This window comes from Helicoverpa armigera, chromosome 6 (assembly GCF_030705265.1).
Source record: "Helicoverpa armigera isolate CAAS_96S chromosome 6, ASM3070526v1, whole genome shotgun sequence".
NCBI lineage: Eukaryota > Metazoa > Arthropoda > Insecta > Lepidoptera > Noctuidae > Helicoverpa > Helicoverpa armigera.
Window position 1 is genome coordinate 1718509 of NC_087125.1, and position 16376 is coordinate 1734884.

At 42.4% G+C, this 16376-nt stretch overlaps 1 protein-coding gene across 1 annotated transcript in view; it reads right to left on the reverse strand.

The window, feature by feature from the left end:
• Positions 1 to 16169, reverse strand: part of Tweek (tweek) — a 45481-nt gene extending 29312 nt beyond the window's left edge. Inside the window, exons 1-19 of the mRNA XM_064035069.1 lie at positions 15987 to 16169; positions 15639 to 15868; positions 13643 to 13786; positions 8259 to 13376; positions 8031 to 8176; positions 7434 to 7945; positions 7078 to 7258; positions 6698 to 6859; positions 5931 to 6056; positions 5514 to 5613; positions 4739 to 4795; positions 2902 to 2994; positions 2521 to 2615; positions 2013 to 2091; positions 1633 to 1710; positions 1252 to 1346; positions 1125 to 1203; positions 619 to 735; positions 125 to 273 (exon numbers count right to left, since the gene is read on the reverse strand). Coding sequence (XP_063891139.1) covers positions 125 to 273; positions 619 to 735; positions 1125 to 1203; positions 1252 to 1346; positions 1633 to 1710; positions 2013 to 2091; positions 2521 to 2615; positions 2902 to 2994; positions 4739 to 4795; positions 5514 to 5613; positions 5931 to 6056; positions 6698 to 6859; positions 7078 to 7258; positions 7434 to 7945; positions 8031 to 8176; positions 8259 to 13376; positions 13643 to 13786; positions 15639 to 15868; positions 15987 to 15988 — 7563 coding nt within the window. The 5' untranslated portion in view covers positions 15989 to 16169. The remainder of the gene's footprint in view (positions 1 to 124; positions 274 to 618; positions 736 to 1124; positions 1204 to 1251; positions 1347 to 1632; positions 1711 to 2012; positions 2092 to 2520; positions 2616 to 2901; positions 2995 to 4738; positions 4796 to 5513; positions 5614 to 5930; positions 6057 to 6697; positions 6860 to 7077; positions 7259 to 7433; positions 7946 to 8030; positions 8177 to 8258; positions 13377 to 13642; positions 13787 to 15638; positions 15869 to 15986) is intronic.
• Between the last annotated feature and the right edge of the window lie 207 nt (positions 16170 to 16376).

Sequence of the window (16376 nt, forward strand, 5' to 3'; positions counted from 1 at the left end):
TCTATTTAACAATAATTATGGGACAATAAAAAGCTTATTATGTGTTTAGTAAGTAAATACGCAAGCCGTAACTCAACAATTATTATCAAGATCCCGATTTGAGCATGCATTTACGAAAACTTACCACTTTGATAGGCTCCTGTTTAGCCATCCATTGGTACAGGTCTTCTCTGGCGCGATCGTTCTTGATGTTCTCATCGCTGCCGTGTGGGGAGTACAGGGATGGGTTGGACCCCACTGTCGGTAGGTCCTCCTTTAGGGTCCCGTAATCTACTGAGGAGTGGGGGTTGAGAAGTCAACGTGATGAATAACATTTACATAGAGATACGTTTTTGTGACAAAATTGTAAGGAGGTATCGATACTTTCACAACTTTATTTTGACATTATGCACGATGATATTGAGAGGTAATTAGCAGCAATGTACTCTAGCTCTGATTTCTTCAATTTATTAACTCACCTTTATAAAATAGTCCTGACTTTTAACTCGTGCCCATATAGTTACGTTACACTCACAGTTTTCGTTCGACAACATACATCGCCGCTTCAATAGCGCGATCAGGAACAAATGTAGGAATAAAACTCGCACTGTCGGGACATTAGCACAATGTACTACTCACTAGCGATGGCGTCGTCATGGAACACGGGCTTCCTGGTGGAGAATGGCAGCGAGGGGAACACCAGGCTCGCGCGGCTGCTCTGTGCACCGCGCACTGTCGGGACATTAGCACAATGTACTACTCACTAGCGATGGCGTCGTCATGGAACACGGGCTTCCTGGTGGAGAATGGCAGCGAGGGGAACACCAGGCTCGCGCGGCTGCTCTGTGCACATGTCGCACTGTCGGGACATTAGCACAATGTACTACTCACTAGCGATGGCGTCGTCATGGAACACGGGCTTCCTGGTGGAGAATGGCAGCGAGGGGAACACCAGGCTCGCGCGGCTGCTCTGTGCACATGTCGCACTGTCGGGACATTAGCACAATGTACTACTCACTAGCGATGGCGTCGTCATGGAACACGGGCTTCCTGGTGGAGAATGGCAGCGAGGGGAACACCAGGCTCGCGCGGCTGCTCTGTGCACATGTCGCACTGTCGGGACATTAGCACAATGTACTACTCACTAGCGATGGCGTCGTCATGGAACACGGGCTTCCTGGTGGAGAATGGCAGCGAGGGGAACACCAGGCTCGCGCGGCTGCTCTGTGCACATGTCGCACTGTCGGGACATTAGCACAATGTACTACTCACTAGCGATGGCGTCGTCATGGAACACGGGCTTCCTGGTGGAGAATGGCAGCGAGGGGAACACCAGGCTCGCGCGGCTGCTCTGTGCACATGTCGCACTGTCGGGACATTAGCACAATGTACTACTCACTAGCGATGGCGTCGTCATGGAACACGGGCTTCCTGGTGGAGAATGGCAGCGAGGGGAACACCAGGCTCGCGCGGCTGCTCTGTGCACATGTCGCACTGTCGGGACATTAGCACAATGTACTACTCACTAGCGATGGCGTCGTCATGGAACACGGGCTTCCTGGTGGAGAATGGCAGCGAGGGGAACACCAGGCTCGCGCGGCTGCTCTGTGCACATGTCGCACTGTCGGGACATTAGCACAATGTACTACTCACTAGCGATGGCGTCGTCATGGAACACGGGCTTCCTGGTGGAGAATGGCAGCGAGGGAACACCAGGCTCGCGCGGCTGCTCTGTGCACATGTCGCACTGTCGGGACATTAGCACAATGTACTACTCACTAGCGATGGCGTCGTCATGGAACACGGGCTTCCTGGTGGAGAATGGCAGCGAGGGGAACACCAGGCTCGCGCGGCTGCTCTGTGCACATGTCGCACTGTCGGGACATTAGCACAATGTACTACTCACTAGCGATGGCGTCGTCATGGAACACGGGCTTCCTGGTGGAGAATGGCAGCGAGGGGAACACCAGGCTCGCGCGGCTGCTCTGTGCACATGTCGCACTGTCGGGACATTAGCACAATGTACTACTCACTAGCGATGGCGTCGTCATGGAACACGGGCTTCCTGGTGGAGAATGGCAGCGAGGGGAACACCAGGCTCGCGCGGCTGCTCTGTGCACATGTCGCACTGTCGGGACATTAGCACAATGTACTACTCACTAGCGATGGCGTCGTCATGGAACACGGGCTTCCTGGTGGAGAATGGCAGCGAGGGGAACACCAGGCTCGCGCGGCTGCTCTGTGCACATGTCGCACTGTCGGGACATTAGCACAATGTACTACTCACTAGCGATGGCGTCGTCATGGAACACGGGCTTCCTGGTGGAGAATGGCAGCGAGGGGAACACCAGGCTCGCGCGGCTGCTCTGTGCACATGTCGCACTGTCGGGACATTAGCACAATGTACTACTCACTAGCGATGGCGTCGTCATGGAACACGGGCTTCCTGGTGGAGAATGGCAGCGAGGGGAACACCAGGCTCGCGCGGCTGCTCTGTGCACATGTCGCACTGTCGGGACATTAGCACAATGTACTACTCACTAGCGATGGCGTCGTCATGGAACACGGGCTTCCTGGTGGAGAATGGCAGCGAGGGGAACACCAGGCTCGCGCGGCTGCTCTGTGCACATGTCGCACTGTCGGGACATTAGCACAATGTACTACTCACTAGCGATGGCGTCGTCATGGAACACGGGCTTCCTGGTGGAGAATGGCAGCGAGGGGAACACCAGGCTCGCGCGGCTGCTCTGTGCACATGTCGCACTGTCGGGACATTAGCACAATGTACTACTCACTAGCGATGGCGTCGTCATGGAACACGGGCTTCCTGGTGGAGAATGGCAGCGAGGGGAACACCAGGCTCGCGCGGCTGCTCTGTGCACATGTCGCACTGTCGGGACATTAGCACAATGTACTACTCACTAGCGATGGCGTCGTCATGGAACACGGGCTTCCTGGTGGAGAATGGCAGCGAGGGGAACACCAGGCTCGCGCGGCTGCTCTGTGCACCGCGCACTGTCGGGACATTAGCACAATGTACATGTAGGGGGTTAACTATAAGAGGGGTTGAAAGGTTGTGCTACATGGTGTGTAAAGACAGGTGATTGTGAGACATTCAACTGGCTGATAGATTTAAGAATTATAGTCACTGTAAAATGAATATATTTAATTGCAGTGACATCCAAATTAAATGAACGATACCAAAACTAGTGTATCATGACAAAGTATCAGATATTTTACGTTATTTTCTTGCTGACTTTAGACAATTTAGATGGATCAAATCTTAATGGAAAAACAATTTATTAATCAGGCACATTTTGCTTTAAGAATCTCCTGATTCTTCAATAAATGTTTCTACGATTATTCTGGCAGTAACGAATAGCTTAAGTATAGATAGAAGTATAGTCGTAGCAGGAATACAAGAGGTGCATCGTTGTATACAGCGATAACATAAACATAGCGTTAGAACCAGACAGTTATACATTCATATATAGCTTAGAAATATGTATATAGCTTTATAGTTAAGCTGATCTTCAGCGGTTATAAGTCATATTTATAAATGGTTGACATGAAAGCGAAGCGACGGCCAATCCTTTCATAATTAATTAAAACAAGCACAGGATTTATTGATGAAATATCGACAGTTAAATATAGGAAAATGTCTGACACATACATAGACAAACAAAACTAGATCAGGCAAGGGTAACACCACTAAAAAAAACTTCGGAAAAAAAACGGAAAATGAATGACTTAGAAAACACTTTTTATGGTAATTTTATGAAAAGTTTATGACGGCAATATCAATGAAGGATTGGCGATGAGAGTTAGCAAGGTTTAACATCGTTTGAATATAAGGATATATAGTGACATATTTAGGTATATGTAGGTAGGTATATGATCAGTTCATGCCGTCGTGAACAGTCAAGACAAACATAATAGGAAACGCATAACACACGCTGTGAGACCGTTTGTTATGCAATCGTTTATAATAGTGATGAAACGATTGTAAATTATCGATTATCCGCTTTTTTAACATTGAAATAAAATAACTTTATGGATTAGTGACTCGATATGACGACATGGTTTGTGCCAACAAGACTTTCTGCTTAAGATGATATCATGCTATGGTAATGTAGAAAATAAACAATCGTTTCATCACTATCTTTCTCACAATAAAAGAAAACTTTGAAATTTTGTACAGTATAGGCCGAATTATAGAAAACAGGAACACTACAATTTTATATGCTCAAAGAGGTAAATCTGAGGGAGCATAACAAACAACCTCAAACTTTGGGGACCTGTGAACCGTAGAAAAATAAAAACTTTTTAACTCTCTTGTAATTGTTAACGATTCACATTAAATATAAACGTCATGGTGTCACATCCAAATTCAGTGCAACACCGAAATCCAGTGTAGTGTTAGTGCGATGTGCATCGAGACGTTCCTATATTTAATGTGCCTTCAAACACTCAAGTCTGATGAAACCTTTGCTTTCTGATTGTGCCAATTTATACACTTCATCAACAAAAAATGTTCCTTCCAAACACCAATTCAGTAGCAAAAACTTTTTGACAAATTAAGGAGTAGGTACATAAAATCCCGTAGCATCTCAGAAACAAGTCCCAACCTAACATCGTAAGCAAATCTTTCTGACAAACATTGAAAAGTTGTAGTAAAGAAATTTGAAGTCTGTACTAAAGACATAAGGTTCACAAATCCCCAATGAGCAGCACAACACAAAGTGTCAGGTGTACGAACCGGAGGGCGGCGTGGATGGGAACGAGTGCGGTCGCGGGCTAGCCGCCGCGCCGGACGCTTCACCCACAAACGAGGTCGTGTTAATTATGTAGTATAATAAATTATAAAAATCATTGTATGGATTGAAATTAGTTTTATAGATTTTTTCTAGTCAAGTTATACGAAGGAGACAATGTTCCATGTTTTCTTTGAATAACTAAATGATAAATATTACAAAATACTCCAATTTTTTGAGGGCGTAGTAAATATCACAGTTAAAAAAACTGAGTGATATTACAAACCCCTCCCATTTTTCTCATTTTCACAAATCTTTGGCTATATGCGTTTACATGGTTTTTGCGATAGCGATTCAATTGAATTGAGTTTAGTTCAACTAAATAATATGATCATAATTAAGTGTAATCTATAAAACTAATTTCATTAAATATTCTAAAATAATATATCAGTTAAAAGCCAATTGCGAGATACTGTGAGTTTAGCAGTACTGATATTATTTATATTTGGCTTTATTGTGGCATAATTGTATTGATATATACTGTATAATACAATTTAATAATAATTTCGATAAATAAGCAAAATTATAACTTTTATATAATACTTAAAACCACATCAGGTTTTACTTCAAACATCTGACAAACAATTCATATACAAAGATCACAGTCTTATATTGAAATTGCAGTTCTTTGAAATAGAACCTAATTGTTATCCCTTTAACGTCCAATTTACTTTGAATGTAAAACTGTGTCATGTTGTAAAAAGATGTGAAGGTACTCACCAGGCAGGTTGACTTTATCGACGTCCATGTTGAGAAGCAGACAATTCTCGTCTAAAGCTTCTGTCTCCAAAGGATACTCTTGCCATCCTTCTACTGAATCCTAAATAAAGTAAAAGAAAATAAGCTTTTTCTACTGACAGCATTTCGAGACAGTCCTTGTGTTTATATCCACATTTCCACTCAGGTTTACTTTTAACATTCCCAGTTCGGATTTCTAATTATCGACTGTAACGTTTAGGGCGGCCTCACTCAGCTAGGATGGCTTAGTATATGCCCTTTATTAATAATAGATTCTGAATATTGTTAATTGTATCGACCATATTATAATGTACCTATATTCTGGCCAAATAAATTAATTTCATTTCATTGAATTCCGGACACTGTTTGAGGCCACCCTCATTCACCACATAAACTTACCTCCAAAAGATCAGGTAACGCGAAGGTAACATTGAGCGGCTTCATAACCTTGCTCTTGTAGTTATGTTCCAGCAGTAGTGGTGTGTACAGGATGTTCTTCCATTGACGGCTCAGCACTATCACTCCCTGGAATAAAACACCTCATTAAGACATCAATCATGATACGATAGAGGATCATAGTCGCTCTAAATGTTTCGTGCGTAAAAAACCTGGCGGAAAATCCGCTGCGAAATATGGAGACGGTGGTTACACTAGAAATCGCAAATATTATAATTTTATGGTACTTAGGTTCTACATATAGCCCTAGTTTCCGAAACCCAAAATAAACTTCTGTTTCTTCCGAAAACGAAATAGTATTACGTTGCATCAATGCCCTTGAGACCAAGCCTGACAACAAGTCTTCAGTAACCCTTTATTCCTAACCCTGAACATATAACTGACCTGTCTCAAGGTAGACAGCGACGGCAGATGTCGTTCAGCCAAGTCAGCCTGTACCGCCGCGGCGTCAGCTTGTAATGCATACCGCAGTAACACTGCACATAGTTGTAGGGAGGGCTCCTCTCGAAGCTGCTTAGCAATGGGCGTACATTGACATATAACTGACCTGTCTCAAGGTAGACAGCGACGGCAGATGTCGTTCAGCCAAGTCAGCCTGTACCGCCGCGGCGTCAGCTTGTAATGCATACCGCAGTAACACTGCACATAGTTGTAGGGAGGGCTCCTCTCGAAGCTGCTTAGCAATGGGCGTACATTGACATATAACTGACCTGTCTCAAGGTAGACAGCGACGGCAGATGTCGTTCAGCCAAGTCAGCCTGTACCGCCGCGGCGTCAGCTTGTAATGCATACCGCAGTAACACTGCACATAGTTGTAGGGAGGGCTCCTCTCGAAGCTGCTTAGCCATCGGCGTGTGGCGGCCGTAGCGACTCTGTTGAGAAGGATACGACGATTAGTTCGACGAAAAAAAATAACAGGCAATAGACTGATTAAAAGGTTATTCAAAATTTATTATATTGAATTTTATTATGCTGAGGAAAACACCAATAGAGCAAAAGAAATCGCAATAACATATAGCACATGAAATAAAATTAAATATTTAGGCTTTGATGTTTCAAGACCCATAGGTATTTCCTCGGTACCACATACCTTAGGCAAAGTATGATGCGGCGCGAGATCCAAGGCAGCAGCCATGAGACTGGCAGCCGTGGCAGTGAGGCGCCTCGCGTACGCGCGGTACAGCGCCACCACGCGGATGCCGAGCCGGTTGCACGGGTTCATCCACGCGTTGATGGCGGGAGACGCCGTGCTTAGGAGGTTCCAGTCCAGTCTGGAGAAGATAGAGGGCCGTAAAGTAATTTCGGAATGTATTCTTATCAAACTTAACATCTATTTCAGTCTCTCAAAAGATTTTCTTGCGTATATACAAATTTCAGCAGTAACACCTTATGCATGAAAAAAAATTGATAGCGTTTAAAATAATGAGTATTAGAAGTCTTCTTTACCTGGTATAATCAATCTTCTTTGTAATAGGAGTCCTCGGAGGAGCAGCGAAGTTAAACCAAACCACTTTGAGGTCTATCGCGCAAGATGATGTGTTCCCATTGTCTTTGAGAGGCACCACGGTGGTAGTGCTGTCATTGTTCGACGGTTCCTCAGGCCCAGGAGTCGACGGCTCAGGTGGAGGGGGCACGGGAGGAGGCTGAGCACTCCCTAGATTCGGAGTACTAGGTTTGGAACTAGAATCTCTTTTTCTGAACAGGTCTTCGATACCCGAAGTCCTGCTCTTAGTACTCCTGTCTTTCTCAGGTTTGGTCTCTTCAGCAGACTTGACAGATTCCCTGCAGCTCTCGTTATCAGGTCTAAGAGGTTTCTTCTCTTCAGTCTGAGTCTGTGGTTTGTGGGATTGTGAATGTTTGGACACTTTTATTGAGATGCCTTCGAGTCCACATTCGAACATGATGAAGCCGATGGGTGTATCCTTTTGGGCTTCTGTCGCTGTGCCGTTTTGGCAACACTACGAATAAAACAAGACATATTAAAATCAACCTTATTGCTCAACCACAGGGCTTAATTACAGTAAGCTTCTTGTTTCCACTTACCATGGACTCGCATCCCTTAGCACAAGAGTCGACACGAATGAACTTGAAGGACACTTTGGAATGTTGACACGGTATGCCCGTGATTGTGACGTCTTTCAGTTGAGAGGACTCGTTGCGTATGCGCCGGAGTTGACCGTGGACTTTGCCTACAAACAAAAATGAGTCATCAATACAAAACACTAGATTCCAATAAGAAACAATAAGCAAAATCTGGGTATTGTTACTTACCGACATTCAAAGTGATAGTAGTATCTTCACACTGCTGTTGCGAAGCTTCAATATAAACCGGCTCCCCTCTCTCAGGACCACGTCTCTTTCCAGACGTCTGCGCAGATATCAACGCACGTGGGCCTTTCATTATGCCAAACGACTTCTTACTCCCCAAAGCTCTTAACGTAGGTCTGTAGTACAATTGCACAGATTCCAAATTCTTCCTCGTGCTCACGTACTTGGCAATGATATTCTCCACTGATACTCCGAATAGAGATACGCATGTTAAGTCCTGGATATTGTCTAAAGCTGAGAATGATATCATGTCCTCAACTACTGAAGATTGGATGAAGATCATGTTGACTTTGGGAATGGTGACCGTCGCTTGCAAAGATTCACAAATGCTCTCTTCGTAGACATTCGAATGAGGTATCGTTGCAAGTTTACATTTGTCGTCCTTATCCGTCACCAGGTTGGACTGGCTACGGTCTTGCATCTGCGGCAGCCAGTTCTGAACGTACTGCTTTTGTTTCAGTACATTTGCACTTGACACTGATGAGATACAAAGCAGACGTAAATGATTTATCACTGTTATCGGATGTATATTTGCTAGTACCGGAGTAAGGGACTCGACGAATTTCTGAGTACTTTCTAGAACAAGTGGGGTCAGCATTATATCGATTTCTCCTCGAAGCTTGATGAATAGCCCGCTTTTAGAATCACTTGTGGTCGTTACTGTCGATGCGGTACTTTTTTCAGTGGTGTTCTCTTGGCTGTCCTGTACGGTCTGCTGAACATCCCACCAGCCTTGCGGGTAAGGATGAGCTTTCACTTGAGAGTTAAAATGTGGAGGCAAATTGGAATAAGGCCCATGCTGGTTTTGATTATTATGATCTTTCTTGGATACCAGCCTGAGTATATTAATTTTACCAACTGGTTCGAAGCTTGGCAGGTACTTTTGTCCGACGTAAACTAAGGTGCCGTCATCGGCTCTTTTGAAAAGTGGTAATGTGAAGACGTCGCTCCCGCTTGGCAGGGAGCAACAGGTCCAGTTAGGACATTTGTACTGTGGTAAGTTATGCATGTAACTCGCCATTAGTAATGGTGAGTCTACTATAGGTTTGTTTGTTTGCATGTGAAGATTTACCAGCGTCATATCTTCTTGCGAAGAGATAGCAGAAATGAAGGATGTTGATGACACAGAACCACTTTCAGAATCTGGCTGTACGCCAGTGCTCAAATTACTTATCGTATCAGGAATGTCTACCGCCTCAGACTTGGGCGCTGAACTGGTCCATTTCTCGTTCGTAATATCGTTGATACCAAAGGAGCTTTTATCTCTAGGGTTACTATGGCGACTGCCGAAGGAATGCTTCAAACTAGATGACCGGCTTGGGAACATGTCCTCGTCAGCCGAGAAAAAAGCTTCGGAATGGTTTTCGCTTGTAATAGACATGGTCCTCTGGACCTCGGCGGGAAGGGTGTCTTCTGGTGGTACTTGAGAGTTCAATGAATAATGCGATTCCGACACAGCAACGCTTCTCACAGGCACTTTAGGTACAACAAACGACTCTGTATCAGTTGGAGCCGGTTTCTTACCCGTCACATTAGCATTATCTTTGGCGCCGCAACTTAGCGCTAACTTAGAATCTGAAACACTGCTTTCCATCTGAGGAACGTTCAATATACTCTTGTTGAGTTTGGAGTCACTATCAATTTTAGTACTTCCCAAAGGCACGGATGAATCTACTAAGCGAGCGTAAGGAACATCGCTTTTCGTACTAGAAACCAGAAGGTTGTTACTTCCTTTGCTCATGCTTGTGTAAGAGAATCTTCTTGTGAGACTTCGACGCTCAGCACTTTGTGGGGACTTGTTTAAGTTTTGTGGTAAAGGCGATGGTATCAAAGTGGCCACATTAGTTGGCTGCAGGCACACATTCAGACTGTTGTATGGCGGCGTATGGAATACAAGTTGCCCCTGATGTAACAGACTCTGTCCGTACCCGTACTCGCCCGGCGTCGTTTCTATTATGTTAAACATAGCCACATTGATTCCCTCATTCAAGTCGTTCGGGTTAGGTTTCAAGAAATTAGGACCGTTTCTATTAGAACCGAAGAACGCACATCCTCCGGTACAACCACATTGCGAACTCTTTCCTTCAACTGGCCACAAGAACCAAAGTCGTTTCGTCTTATCGTCGTGAAGTTTCAAGAACTTTTGTTGAACTAAATGTAGGTTTTTAGGCGTTTGGGGCAGTGATGAGGCAGCTTCGATAAGTAGAGGGCCTAAGGCCACTGAGCCGACCCCGACCCAGTTATCACTTTCAGGCGGCTTATTCTGGCTATTGTTACTACCATTTGAGTGGTGATGAGTATTTGCTTGCATATTAGTTTGAGTGTAGAGAGCTAATTTTATATTTGGCAGTAAACCAGTCACGCCCGTTCCGAATCCAGAACCGTGTAAATTGCAAAAGCTTAGTCTGACTGGAGAGATCCACGTCTGTAGCGTAGTGTTGGAATCAGCGATGTAAATGTCGATGAGATCAATCGCGACTCGAATCATCTTGTATTTGATTTCATTTGCTGTCGGACATCTGTATTTTAACGTAAGATCTGTTTCTGCACACATTACATTGTTTAATCCGTGATGACATTGTCTAGCAGGGTTGGGAGGCACTAATTCGTTTTCGCTATCACATATGAGTAGCAGGAAGGTTTCTAATGATGATATGATTTGGTATAGTTGGGGCAGTGTAAGGCGCCCAGTCAACTGACCTAGCTGGAGTTCCATCATCCAGGCGTACTCCACAGTATCCTCTTCGACAGTTCTGTTAGTGTCGCTGAAGAAGCCGTTACCTCGCAGTTGGAAGGACGAGAGCATCAAGTGACCCTGATACAAGGCTCCCGAGTTGGTGGGGTTCGACCGAGACAAGTTATTCGCAGATACTAATATTGATGGACTTAGTAGAAGTTGCAATTTGGTCTCTCTGAAACTTTTGTCCATTTCAAAGCCAAATCGTTCGATTAGTATGACTGGACAAGGCGGTTCACTTTCACTACAATTTTTAACTAAGTGCGCTTGTATATCGTGGATTATAATGGACACTGTCACGTCCAAAGGTCTGTAATGTCGAGGGTCGAAAGGACCCTTACTTGAATCGGTGGAGTCGTCTATTGATATCTCAGTGTGTTGGTTCACACTGCTCTTATCGTTTAGTTTTGTATTATCACTGGACCAATAAAAGGTTTCCATATTTGGGGTTTTTTGCATGTCAGTAAATGTTTGGTCTTCACCAAAGATATTTTCTAGTAAATTCATAAAGCTTGTAATAATAGTTCCATACGCCAGTAGGATGGAAGGTCCCACTTCAAGTTCCACGCTGACCTTATCAGGTGGTAACGTTGTTCTGTCGAATTTATTTCCATCTAATGTCCAATTAATTTGGGGTTGTTTCCTCATCCTTGGTATTCTCATCGGTGACAAAAGAATTTCTTCTTTTTCTGGTGTAGTGATGTCTGCCTGAGGCTCGGGGCCCAAAGGAGGAATGGGATGATAATTATATCTGACGCTTAGCGCCACAATAGGGACGGACCAGCAATCCACCCAACCCTGTGACTTGACGCATTTTCTTCTCCATTTGGAAGCTTTTAGTCTGCAAGGAACTAGCTTCATATTCTTATCGAGAGATAAAAGAAGTAGCTTTGATGTGTTCACCTCGGGCAAGTAAAGACTCATGTCCACTGCCTCGCCTTGAACCCAGATCTTAAGTGGAATAAAATCTGGCAAGAAATCAATGAAGGGCAAATCGAATGAGACGTCGAGGAGATCGCCGCAGAATGCGACGTGGTTGTTTTCTTGATTAGTAGAACTACAGTCTATCCAGTTGTACTGGTTGCTTACCGTCACTACTTCACATTCTTTCAGTAGCAACGATATCTTCCAGGTATAAGGTACAAAGTGTAAGATGTCTGGCCGAGCTTTCGTCGACCAGTCGTTAATGAGATCTTGAAAGAAGTCTATGTGTGTGTAGACGAGGTGTGTCGTGGCTTTACAACCTGTCAGACTTAACTGCCAACATTGATGGTGGTTCCATACAAGAGGGTAGTGGCATTTGACAGTGTACTCTAATGTTTCACTCTCAGCTAAGCTTCTATACTGTAGACTTGTGGTAGCTTCCAAGTGCAACAATTGTCCAGTTATTTTGGTCGTGTACCCGTCCTGTAACACGATCCATGGCAATGTTACTTCTAGGTATGAACCAGCACCAATGTTTATATGCACCGCGTTAGTTTCCTTATTCTTCGTAAATAGAATATCAATTGTGGCCTCGTTTAGAGTTGACAATCTTATATCAAAGGATTGCGTTTGTCTAATGTCTCCAGGCTTTGGCTGAGGCGTTACTTCTAAATTTTTATAATTCGGTGGGAAGAAGAATTTGAATAGATGATCTCTCTGTCTATCCGCCCAGGGCCCATAGCTGAAGTCTGTTCCCTTTCCACATTTGATATCCACGCCCCAGATCGGAGGAGCTGACTCTACAATATCTCCATTAGCTAACTGCAGCAGAACAGGTTGTTCGGGCACCAAGCCTGGCTCGTCCATATAGAAGTAAACTTCGATGTAATTGGAGCTCATTACCACGAATCCCTCTCCCATATACCGCGGCGGTTCGTCAACCATCGACGTGTAATTAGGACTAGGCGCAAGCATCACTTTGCAATTTTCGGCTTTGGCTTTGACAAAGTGCATAAGGTGATCTAAACTGGAGGCAGGGGGCTTTGTACTGTACACTAAGTGGGACTCTTCGACGCTTATAGACAACGTGGTTGGGACTAATCTATTACCGAAAACTACTCTTCCTGAACAGATATCGATTTTGATGACGGGTATGAGGTCACGCCACGTGCGAGCCATGGCGGCCTCGGACCTCACGGTCTCTTGCGCTCGTCTCCGCTTCTCGTTCGCGTCATTCATAGCCTTATCGCGGTCGGTATAGTCGTCGTCATTCTGTTGTTTGATAACAGGCTCGAGACCGAATATTTTCTCAAGTTCGTTGTACAAGTCACAGCGGTTATAGAAGTGTAGCTCGAAGCCGTTTAGCATTATTGACAGCCGCGTGTCCGAGTGCGACAGGTCTGCGGAGTTAATGACACGTAATATTAATTAGCATTTGTTGACATTGAACATTTTCCTGTAGGGCAAGGACGAATCATTAACATTAACAACAACGCATGTATTTGCGCGTGTAATAGCAAAGACATTTAACATTTATCAATTTCTGTTAATCCTATTTTGTTACTTATAACCCTAATTAGATGAAACCTTCTAAAATGTCTATAAGGTTAGCTAAGAATGACTACGGACCTAGTTAGTTGAACAATTAAAAACTATATAAACATACCTTCGGAAACATCCTTAGGCACATAGGAGCGCCACCACCTGAATATCAAGTAGCCGTCCTGTATCCGCAAGCTGTAGTCATAGTTGATGTACACTATGTCCCGGAACATTATCTTACCAGACAGGGCGTTGAGGGTGAACGACCCTGAAATAAACCACATAAACATACCTTAATACAATATCAATATGTTTGTAAAACAATCAATTTTATTGCCATTACAATGGGATTTTGTTCCGGCACTTCTTATGCACAGGAAAATCATATAGGTAAAAGGTTTTGTATTAAATTCACAATCTAATACTTTTCGGCCTAATTTGAATACATAAATTATTGGCTTTTTTACTAATTGATCAAAATATGTCAAAATTAGTGGAACATAAATAATTCAACAGAGCGATATAGACATACTTTCCACATGATACATACTTTCACATTAATAAATTACAATTTGAATAGTAAATTATATTTCATGGTCACTTTCTAAATGCATCCTTTTTATCATAATCGTGTGAGTCATTGAATAATCAACATTAATAATGTTCTCCATTTTGTATTATGTTTTGATAACATTATGCAAGTTTTGCTGTTAAACAAGGCAAACTGACAGACAAACAGATGGGTGTGATTCATATGTTTTGTATAGATTATTTTATTTCTTTAATCACTACATAGTATAAAACAAAGTCACTTTTTCTATCTCTTTGTCCCTTTTTAAAATTTTCAAAAGCAACTGATTTTCATGCATTTTTTTTTTAACAAATAGAGTGATTAAAGAGGAAGGTTTATATGTATCTAAATATATAAAACTCAAAGGTGACTGACTGACTGACTGACATAGTGATCTATCAACGCACAGCTGAAACCACTGGACGGATCGGGCTGAAATTTGGCATGCAGGTAGATGTTATGACGTAGGCATCCGCTAAGAAAGGATTTTGATCAATTCTACCCCCAAGGGGATAAAATAGGGGATGAAAGTTTGTATGAAACTTGCCCACGCAGGCGAAGTTGCGGGCAACAGCTAGTAATAACATATATTAAACATTAGGGAAATACTGTTATCCCGTGCGAAGCGGGAGCGGGTCGTTAGTATTATATACTAGCTTTAATATTATATTATACTAGCGGGCCCAGAAAACACTGGACGCACCTAGATATCTATCAGTTCATCACAGATATATACAAAATATGCAACTTAATACATCCTTACTTTTGTATAACAGATAAAATTTTGTTTCACTTCAATGTCATTCTTAAAAAAAATTAATGTAGATTATTCTGTCTGGGTAATTTTCACACATCTGATCAATTTTAAAATGGAAATTGTAATGTGAATTGAGAATTTTGTGTTATTTTCGTTTTATTTTGCAAATAAGCTCTTCTATTTATTGTGATTTAATAAATACTTCCTTATAGTAATATGACTGCTATAAATAGTTGACATATTTCTATCCTAGGATTTTTTTAGTTTATCTAAGAATTCTATTCACAGGCATGATTAATTATAATTTATGTTTATGTAAATAAACAGTGAACAGGCCCTGTAAATACAAGACAATATACATATTTACAGTAGGTTCAGATTATTAACTGAAGTGAAATCATACTTTTTAGATTACTATTTTTTAAGTTCCATTTTAATAGCTCTCTAGTGTAGAGAGTCTATTGTCATTATTTTGATTACTCATTACTTGTTGCCTGTTTCATTATCTGTAACTGATAATCTTGTATGTTATCTATGTTTTGTCCCTCTCTTATGCACTAAGTGTACCAATAGCCAAAAATAATCAAAGGAATTTAACAACAACATATTTATAAAGTGATTGAATGTTATCACCCACTTATTGATTATTATGGAAAAACTATAAGTCATGTTTTTATATTAAATTGTCAACCACACAGTATGAGTAATTGAGAGCATGTGTGGGTTCCCTAGAAATCAAATATAGTTTGATCATGAACATGAACTAGGTGCACAAATAAATGGGTCACTCACCTATTTTGAAATTGTCATCTTGGAAATAGAACTTGTTGATGAGCCTGGTCAGGATGTAGCCCAGCACACGGCTGTTGTAGTACGTTATATAAACGATCCATAGTATCGCGGATATTAGCGACACTAGCAGGAGGGCAAAGTTTCTATCTATTGTTAAATCCGCGAAGTCTATTGATGACGAATTCCATCTTTGCGCCACCGGATCATCCATAGACCCGGTGAAATTCTCCCTGCACACAATCATAACACGGAAAAATCATCAAACAATAATAAAACCTTCATAAATAACTCTAAATAAGAAAATAAACATCACTCAATTACAAGGCTACGCAAATCGCCATAACTTACATGATGGTGGTTTAATTATTACACTGACACTTTTTACATTTTATACAATTAAACTGCCCTAGAAAATCATACACTATACACATTTCTAATACTATTTTTCTGTCTTTCTTATCAAAATCATAAATCACTGCCCATCCGTGGTTCAGAACTTTGACAGCTCTCCGATCCGACGATTACGTTTCGTTTCACTTTTGCTTCAGAATCTGAGTCTGTTCATGCAGAGTTTATGAAATATGAATTTTATTGTTATTTTTAAGATTTGTTAATTAGTTTAATTTTAAAATTCACATCAAGTAGTGCACTATTTTAATTGGAATCAATGAAAAAAGATTTTTTAAACCATTTATTACTTACCTTCTTTGCCATTGCAGCGGTAAATACAAAAAAAAT